Source organism: Drosophila arizonae, chromosome 3 (assembly GCF_054131065.1).
Source record: "Drosophila arizonae isolate 15081-1271.41 chromosome 3, UAZ_ARI_1.0, whole genome shotgun sequence".
Classification (NCBI taxonomy): Eukaryota; Metazoa; Arthropoda; class Insecta; order Diptera; family Drosophilidae; genus Drosophila; species Drosophila arizonae.
Window position 1 is genome coordinate 15,247,791 of NC_142923.1, and position 9,872 is coordinate 15,257,662.

Genomic DNA, 9,872 nt, shown 5'->3' on the forward strand with positions numbered 1-9,872 from the left:
TTAAAAAAATGCAGAGGGAATATGCCATTCCTATCATAGACAAGTCTACAGCATGACAGCATGTCAACTTGTCCTTGTGAATGGCAACTGTTTACTAGCGCCATCTGTTGAGTATTTGTTGTGCGCCAAATCAAATTTTGTTTTAACTTTTGTATATGTATAATCAAATGCAAAATCATTTTTGCAAAATTATAAGGGTGGTTTTAAACAGTATATTAAAGCATTATTACTATTATATATAAATATAAAAAATAATACTTAATTAGCGCAAATTTGGCTTTTCACTGGTCATCTGGTTTCCATGGAAATTAGCAAACCCAAACAAACATTTTTAATTTTTTCAGTCTTGAAAAAGAGTTTCGATAAAATGCAGGAAGATGCCGCTGATAAAACGCAGCAATTGCAAAATTTTCAATCCGACGATTTGCTGGAGAAGCTGAAGCTGCTCAACTATGAGAAGCATCTGCTGAGAGAATATAAATTAAAGCCGCTTTCGCGGTTTTATTTCGTGAAGGCAACAAATCCCGGCGAGCAATTCTTCATGTTCACGCTGATCTGCTGGTGGTTGTGCAGAAAGCTGGGTAAGGAAATGGAGCGGCCACAGGAATACGATGATCCCAATACGGTTATAGCAAAGATAATGCAAATACTGGAGGAAATCGTAAGTTCGTTTAGCTAAATGAAAATTTGAAAATTGAAATTGAAGCAGTTGAGGCTCCGCAGGACGTCCCAGTGGATTTTACTCCCAATAAGCTAATACGGGGCGCTGGACCCATCTGCCTCATGGTACTGGACGTGCTGGCCACGCAGGCGCTGAAGGTGACGCAAGTGAATTATCAACGCCTGCACATCGCCCAGGAGGAGGAGTTCGTGGGCGACTATTTGGAGGACAACGCGGAGATCATATTGGAGAAGTTGGAGGATGAGCAGAATGCGGGCGCCCTCAGCGACGACAGCGATCTCGAGCTGGAGGCGCACAATTTCAAGCAGCTCAACTGGCTCAATCGCCAGAAGCGCTCAATGGGCGAACTGCCAGCAGGCACGACGGACGAGCTGAACGCTCGGCTCAGCGATCAACAGGAGTGGCGCCTGGAGCTGGAGCGCGTGTTGCCGCAGCTGAAGGTGTTCGTCAAGGCCGATGCCCGCGACTGGCGCACTCACATCAGCCAAATGGAGACGCTCAACACGAGCATCGCCAACGTAGCCGAGACGACGCAGGCGCAGCTCAAGAAACTCCACAGCGAGTTCACCTTCAGCCTGGAGAAGATCGAGAGCCGGGAGAAGCACTTGAACAACGAGTTCCAGCAGCTCATCCAGCAGTACAAGGAGCTCTCCATTGAGCTATCCACCGTGCAGTACGCTCAGACGCAGCTCCAGGACGAGTCCGAGAAGCAGATGAATCAGCTCAGCGAGGTGATGGCCGAGCAGGAGCTGAAGAAGCAGGAAATGGAACGACGCGGACAAGTCATGTCCGATGGCAGTGAGTATGCCACGATGTGGCTTATGTTTGGAGCTGTTCAAATGCGAGTGGAAGTTAGACGAGTTACGAGAGAGTTTGACTAGTCCGATCGATTCTGCTGCAATTGATTTCTTTTATATTGTTAACTTTTTTAATTCAATCATTTTATTGTCCCTCTTCATTTCATTCATTGTTAAAATATTCAACTGTTGGAAATGGAATATTTGTTTGTGCCATTTACATTTATTTATTATTATTATTAGCAATAAATCTTTTACTTTTATTAATTATTTTTATTATTTATTAATTTATATTTATATATATATATATATATATATATATATATATATATATATATATTTTAAATAAGAATAATAATAATAAATAATTTTTTAATTATTGTTATATTCTTTTTATCTTTTTTTTTGTAAAATAAAATTTTATTTTCATAATTTTTAATAATTAGTTTAATTAATTAATTTAATTTAATAAAATTTAATATATTTTTAAAAATACATATATATATATATATATATATATATATATATATATATTTTTTTTTTTTTTTTGTTTTGGTTTTTTTTTTTTTTTTTTTTTTTTTTTTTTTTTTAATTAATAAGAACTTTATTTTTATAAATCAACGTGTTCTCATAATAATAATAATGTATAATTAATTAAACTAAACTCTCTCCCTTAAACCGCATTGTAGAATTTTCCAGTCTTTCAGTCTTTGAGATTATTATATTATTTATATAATATTTCGTTTACATATCTGTTTATTTTACTTTAATTTATCCATTCTGCCAGTTTCTGCCTTTGTCTTTTACTTTGACATGCTTTTCATTTCGCATATTCTGTATACAATATTACTCCCCGTCTCCCTCTCACTATTCCAGTCTCTTTCACTTCAGTCGTAGCATTTGCATTGCTCTCTCTCTCTCTCTCTCTCTCTCTCTCTTTTCGCTCTAGTTTGGAGCCTCCTTTCAAATTTAAATATTTTTCTCCAATTCATTTCATTAAGTTTGAACAACTTGCGTAAATTCATGCTCAAATGTTCTATGATTCAATAATTGATGATTCATTATTATTTATAGCATATCACAGAAGATACCCAATCGAACAACTCAATACACAATTTGTTACTCATTGCTCAGTGAATTCACATGGGCTCAGAGTACCTCTTGGCATTCCGCTCGTTGTCGTTTGTGATTTTAGTGGGAAATACCAATGTGTCGAAATAGTGAGTGAGCTGCAAGAGTCTCAACTGATTCATAGCATATTTCTTTAATGGCTCTTGCTCCCACTCCCCTCTTTCTGTATGTCTCTCTCTATGATCATAGTTATTTACCATTTGATTTACCATCTCTTTGCAGGCTCCGTGCAGCAGATTAAGAAGGCGATTGTCAAGCTAAAGGATGACATTGCCCAATTGAATCTGGAGGTGGCATTGCTGGTGCATGCCTACGACCAGGAGACAGTGCGTCAAGCGCTCGACCCTACCGACCAGGCAAACAACTGATAAGCGAGGGAGTCCATTCGGTATTTAGCATACGAATGCGATCGACTCGACACGACCCGGGCATATTTCACACTTGGCCATGGGTGTGCTGCTGTTGTTGTTGTTGTTGTTGCTGTTGTTGTTGTTGTTGTTGCGATGTTGGCCTTGTTTACACCGATCGATGGCTATCGATGGGGGCAACAACAGCAACAGGGCAGACCACCGGCGTTGCTCCGCCCCGTCGAACGTTGTTTGATTTGATTGCTGCAGTGCAGCTGATAAGCTTTGTAATTGGTTGCTAAGCCAATAGGGCGGTCAATTATCACCTCTTTGTTATCTACACTTCACACACACACACACACACACACACACACTCACACTCAAGTAGACGCACGCGTGTCCTGCGCTTGATCAGATAAGCAGCCACATCGCACTTAGATGAGAGGATGCCGCTACTACCACATAACCACGAACCCAACCACGAACCCAACCACGAACCTAACCACGAAACTAACCACGAACCTAACCAAACCAATCCGAAACCAAAGCAAACCTGAGACGCAACCGCGAAACCGTTTGCTCGCCCGTAGGTGTTGCTCTACCCTCTCCCACTTTCTATCTCCTTCACTCTCTCCCTCAGTCTCTCTCTCTCTCTCTCTCACTCACTTACTTTCAGCTCGCTGCGCACGCGCAAACGCTTTGTTTGCCCACTTGGCCAGCTTATCAGCCCAATTCCTAATTCCCAATTGCTCAGGTCCCTGCGATGCGCAACTTGTTGTGATTTGCGCTGCGGCTGTGGCCAAAGGTGCTAAAAGGTTTTCCCAAAACACACCATACAACAACAACAACAGCAACAACAGCTTGGCAACTGCTGCGGACTTTTCTGTGCACGCGCTCAGGGATTTCCATCATCCTTCAAAATATAGCCGCATGTGAAGCCAAATAAACCCAATGTTGAGATACTATATATATTCTCTTTTTATACCCTGAACCCATTTTTTTTTCTATATATACTTATACATATTAAATAAAACCTAAAATATAAATAAAATCTATAAAATTCAATGTCAAAGAAAATACATGTCTCAATGAAAAACTGTATAAATTTGTATTTTTATATGATCAAATTTATTGAATAAAAATACATAAATTTTTGTTTCTAACTGACTTGACAACAATTTAAATTTAATATATTGATTACCTATTTATATTTATAAGATCAGATTTATTTTATAAAAATAAATACTTTTCTGTTTCAATTTAAATTCGATACATTTATGGAAATTTTTAACGCTTTTAAATTAATAAACTTAATGGAAAATGTTTTTTTTTTTTTTTTTTTTTTTTTTTTTTAGTTCATGAATGCATTTAAGATATTGTATAATGTGTTTAATTTAATTTCAGTTGCAAGTCTCAATAGTTGTGGCTAAATATCTGCGTGCAAGTATAAATTACACAAAAACATTAAAAAAAATAATTGAAAAAATAAATAAATAAATAAATTAAAAAAAAAAAATTGGAAATTTAATAGGTTTGTTAAGAAATTCTCTAAATTTATATTTTATTTTTTTAAATTTAACTAGACTTTTCCTTTTTTTTTCCTAAGAAAATCTATGTTTTATATTAAATCAATCTAATGGAATTTTATTTAGTTTTGTTGACCATATTATGTTTCCTTATGGATTGTAGTTTACCATGCTTTTTTTTAAAGAAAAACTATTTAACTATTTAGGCTCTAATAATAAGAGTGAAAGAGACTAATAAGAGCTTTGTATTAATCGCAAATATTTTGGGCCAGTACCTATTTTATGTATTATGTACATATATTTATATATGTCTTATCATAGTTGAGAAATAAGAATTGCTCTCTTTTGTAGTACATTTCAATCTCTCTCTCTTTCTTTACTACATCCACACTCTGCCTCTCCCTCTGTCCCACTCTCTCCCTCTCTCTATCTCTCGTCACTCTCGCTCCATCTCTGTCTAACCGTGGGCATGCAAAATAGAGCAAGTCAAAAGTCATTTTGTGGCTCTTTTCGCTTTGCTTTGGCATAAATTGCATTATTATTAGGCTTATTTGATATGCGCCGACGACCAAAAAGCTGCAGTGAAATTGCAAAGCCAACAACAATAACAACAACAATAACAGCAGCAGCAACAACAACAACAACAACAGCAGCAAACAACTGACTGTAGCATTAAACTTGTTGTTGCTCCAAAAGCCAAAAGCAACTACTGTTCATTTCCCACGGTAGGATTCGGATGCCATTCCACTGAGTTGAGTGGCAGGCAACTCGCGACTCGCGACTCGCAACTCGCGACTCACAACTCGCAGCTCGCAACTCGCTCTGGGGCTGGTTTTTGGCCAAAGCAACAACAACAGTGTCTCAGTCTCAATCTGAGTCTCCGTCTGCGGCTCAGTCTCAGTCTCTGGCTCAGTCTCGAGTGTCTCTCCGGCTCTCTGGTGTCCGCGGAGTGGGAGGAGGCAGCGCTGGGCGAGCAGCTGTATAAGAGCGAGTACGCGAGATGAGTTTCATTTTCTCATTGTTTGGCACGATCAACTTTGCAACAACAAGAGAAAACCTGTTGCCCGCCTCAGCTGTACGCTGAATGAACAAATTTGTGTTCAGCTTTTTGTCTTCTTTTATTTTGGCTTTTTGTTATTTTTCTTTCTTTTTTTTCGTTTTAGCCTCTGGCTAAAAAGCATTTGCGGAGCATAAATCGTGATTTGGCCCAAACAACAGCGAGAGCAGCAGATACTGACGCGAGTTGGGCCAAAACCCTTTGCCCAAACCCTATGCCACAGAGACGCCACCACCTACAAAGCAGAAAATTGCATTTCTTAGTTCTGACCTAAGTCCTACATAGGGGTATTATTTATGCATCTAGAATTCATTCATTCAGAAACAAAAACCTCTTTTCGACCAAATTCATTGAGAATTCTCCGCATTTTTATTTGTTTTGGTTTGGGTTGGGTTTCGGTTCTTGTCAGCTTGTCAACGTTTTTTGACCGCTCGCTGTGCTCGTTATCATCTGAGCCGCAATTCCAATCCCCATCCCAAACCTATCTGCCTCTCTCTTGCGCTGTCGCTCTCTCTTGATACAGCCATCTCAGTCGAAACATCGATTTAAATGCAAATCAATGTAATAAAACATTTTTCTCCAACTCTCTCCCTCTCTCTCTCTCTCTCTCTCTCTCTCTCTCTCTCTGTCGTTCTCCTTCTCTGTCTCTCTCTGTGACTTTTTTGTTAGCGATATCAAATACGATTAATTTTAAATTCAATTTGTTTAAACTGAAAATGGAGATGGAGCTGTAGCTGTAGCTGTAGCTGTAACCGAGGCTATAACTGTGACTGTGACTGTGACTGTGGTTGGGGTTGGGGTTGGGGTTTGCAGCTGATGACACCTACGCCCAGCCAACACCTCGACTCGACTCGTGTCCTCTTCTTCTTTCTTCTCGCAGCCGACTCTAAATCAACGGAAGTTCATGTGGCGCTAAGCACATGAAAATCGATCGTAAATCTTGTTTTCACAGCTTTCTAAAAAAAATACGAAAAATAAAAAAATAAACATCGTTCAGCTCGAGTAATGCGGGGGATCGCATTTTGGTCCAGCGCACAATAAAACTGTTGACCATTTGAACAATCCCTATTATTCGTATTACCCACAAAAGGTATTTAATTTATCGTCCGAATTGTGCTTGGTGTGGACCCCAGAAAGAACAACAAAAATAATTTCAGTTTGAGTGTTGCCTTTCAGCTGATTTTATTTGAGTTTGTTCTTTAGCTACGTTTAATCCTTCCAATGATGGTAGCTGAATAGAAATAAAAACCCTTTCGAAACCATTAAGTATATAAATATATTGCTGATGGCTGTAGTCTATAGAGAGTTATAGATATAGAATTTGGCATGGCTATAGATCTAGATGGAAGTTCGGAAATGAAATATTAATGAGAACACTTATATACTATAATTAATTTATCAAGTGTCTATAATATGTTTAATTTTAATGAGAAAACCAATCAATAATAATAATAAATAAAAATAGTAATAATATATAAGTTAATGTTTAAGTGGTTTTTATATACGTTTTCTCTCTCGTGCTTATGTTACTTTTCATACTAATGAATTTCCAGTGTTATACATTTAAGTAGAAGAGGACTTGGGTGCTCTATAAATATAAAACACAACACTTTTCTAAACCGAAATTTTATTAAAAATAATGTGTGCCATATAATTAAAACAACAGTAAAGCGAAGGGCATTCTAGTTGAGAAAGCTGACTGAGGAACGTCAATTAAAGTTGAGCTGACTTATTGATCAATGTAAAATTACATTATTAATTTGAAGTAACTCTTTGCTCATTATCAAATTAAGTTTATTTTTAAAAATTTAATACTATATAATAGTAAAAACTTGCTTGTTTCCTAGTCGGCAAACCCATCTCAGCTTTAATCTCTTTTACATTTAATTATTTCTAACTAAACATACAAAAATTTCTCTAGTTATTTATTTAATTATTCTTAACTAGAGTCTAATTGAATTTTCTATCATTTCTGTGCAATTTTTTAAAATCCTTTCATTATTTATATTTCTATACAATAATATATTTGATTAAGTTGCACAATAATCAACTGCTCGCACAGACTCGAGCGCTCGCAGCTGGCGATGACTTGACAAAAGCAGCTCGAAAACAGTTTGCACTGTGCGCAAAAGTATTAAATTTCATTAATTGCCAAAATTAATAAAGAGCCAAGAACAACAACAGACAGTAAATAAAAGAATGAAAAAAAAAAAAAACACATTTTGTGAAAAATTAAAAATTCATACGGCAGCGCTGCGGTCGCATAAATTTCAACACTGCGGAGAAGCTGCGGCAGCAGAAGGGGGTAGAAAAAGGCTGCCAGCAGACAGATGCGAAGACGCAGAGCAGAAGATGTGGGCGGCTCAGAGATATGTTTCTATATACACTATTTAAATACATATATATAAAGGCTTTGAAACTGAAACGTTGTCAACAGCTGCTGCTGCTGCTGCTGCTGCTGCTGCTGCTGGCGAGCAGGATGACAAAGTTTGCTGTGATGATTGCCTCACGGTAGTTTTGCTGTTGTTGCTGTTGCTTTGGCTGTTTGTGACAGAGTTACCAGGCTGCCATTCAAGGTGTTTGGCCAAAACAAATGCTTGGCTGGCACTTAAAAAGCATGATTTATTTTCGCTTAGCCACGCCGTGAATCCATCTGCATAAATTTGAATTATGTACGATCGTAAATTTGTGCCTGCCCAGCCATGGTATATTGTGTATATACATACATACATATGTATATACATACATATATATATGTTTCTATTTTGGAACGCACAGTTAGCTTTGGCTGGCTGCCGTTATAGCGCTGCGATCCATCAATGAATTCGGAACTCAATGAACTCGTACTATGGCCAAGCAACGGCAGCGGCAACAACAGCAACAAAAACTATCGCCCATAAAGCGCTATCGATCGCCGATCGTTGATCGTCGCACAGCCTCTCTGTGCGCTTCTCAGCCTCATTTCGTATGCATTTTAGTTTGTATGTTAATTTTTATTATTATTATATTTGGCTGTTGTTGTTGTTGTCGTTGTCTTCTTCTTGTGTGCTGTTTGGTTTCCAGTTTCAGTGTGTGCCCATTGTGTTTTATTTCATTTTAATTTTTATTTCGTAAATTTTAAATTTGTTGTCACTTCTGTAGGAGCGCAAAAGGTTTTTCCATTGTTCGTTCAATTCTGAATAAAAAGCTGAATTCGAAATCGATTTCGTTTGTTTTTTATTATAATTGGGTGCGGTGCGGTAGTTTTTTTAAGGCTCTCTACAATATCTTCCTCTTCCTCTCACTCTGCTTAACTATATATATTATTTTTTTCCTGAATCGCTGTCATTGTAGCGACAATTCAATAAACCCAAACCAATCCACAAAAAAAAAAAGAAGTTTTTTTTTTTTTTTTTTTTTTTTTTTTATGAATAGCCTGCTGCATATTTAAATAAATGTGTATGTGTGTGTGCGTGTGTGTGCGTGTGTGTGTGTGGCGATTGTCTTTTTTATTCATACATAGAATATTAATAAAATTTATGGTTTATTTGGAATTTTCGTGGCTTATTAATTTGCCATAAAAACCCGGTGGGCAAAGTGTGTGGCATAAGCAAAGTGGCAATCGGTGGCACATAGACGCCGAGAAAGCGAAACAGCTGACACAAACACACACACACACATATGTGTATAATCTCAGGCCTATTCCCAGATGAATCACAGCTTGTTAGCAAAATTCACAGCTGAGTTGCGTCGATTTGCTTGAGTTTATTTAGGTTTACCTGTTCAGTTGATTTTGTTTCGTTTATTCTTGGCACAGGTAATTTATTTTTGCAGCAAAGAATTCGACCTCATATATATGTATATATAACCAACCTGTGCTTACGCATATAATACACGTATTGCTTCAAGTAAAATACTGAATCTAGTTAAAATCTTAATTTGGACTGAATCTCTAGCATACGATTCCATATGATAATAGCTTTGAGTTTTACTTATCAAAACACGCCTCAATCAGTTTGGTTTAGCGAATCACGAGCATCCAGGTTGCCACACTGATCGATGCACCGTATTGCATTTGTTGCTAAGCCTCCTCTTTCTTCGGTTATCATCCATCTGGGGATAGGACTTTCTTCCTTATTAATATTCAAGGAGCAAAGCTTCTATATGCGCCAATAGAACATTCCCCGTAGTATTTCTGAGTTTGTTTTTTTCCGCCGGAAAATTTTTCGGCAAACTCAGGCATCAGTTAAGTAGTCAAATATACATAGATAAATAATAATATACCATTTACTGCATTAAATAAACTACATATTTGAAAAATAAATGAAAATCTCAAAAACGTTAACGATTTCG

The 9,872-nt window shown here is 37.3% G+C and overlaps 1 protein-coding gene across 1 annotated transcript; it reads left to right on the forward strand.

Annotated features, from left to right (window-relative positions):
• Nucleotides 1–262: 262 nt before the first annotated feature.
• Nucleotides 263–4,050, forward strand: IFT57 (intraflagellar transport 57). The gene is made up of 3 exons (XM_018001323.2): nt 263–661; nt 724–1,480; nt 2,833–4,050. The coding sequence occupies exons 1-3, from the start codon at nt 302–304 to the stop codon at nt 2,976–2,978; spliced, it is 1,263 nt and encodes a 420-aa protein (XP_017856812.2). The 5' UTR covers nt 263–301; the 3' UTR covers nt 2,979–4,050.
• Nucleotides 4,051–9,872: the final 5,822 nt, after the last annotated feature.

What these genes read in the sequence shown, in the direction of transcription:
- IFT57 (XM_018001323.2), top strand. Translation starts at nt 302, where the DNA reads ATGGAAATTAGCAAACCCAAACAAACATTTTTAATTTTTTCAGTCTTG. An exon ending in TGCAAATACTGGAGGAAATC is followed by an intron (nt 662 to 723) that starts GTAAGTTCGTTT and finishes GAGGCTCCGCAG; the next exon opens with GACGTCCCAGTGGATTTTAC. An exon ending in ACAAGTCATGTCCGATGGCA is followed by an intron (nt 1,481 to 2,832) that starts GTGAGTATGCCA and finishes ATCTCTTTGCAG; the next exon opens with GCTCCGTGCAGCAGATTAAG.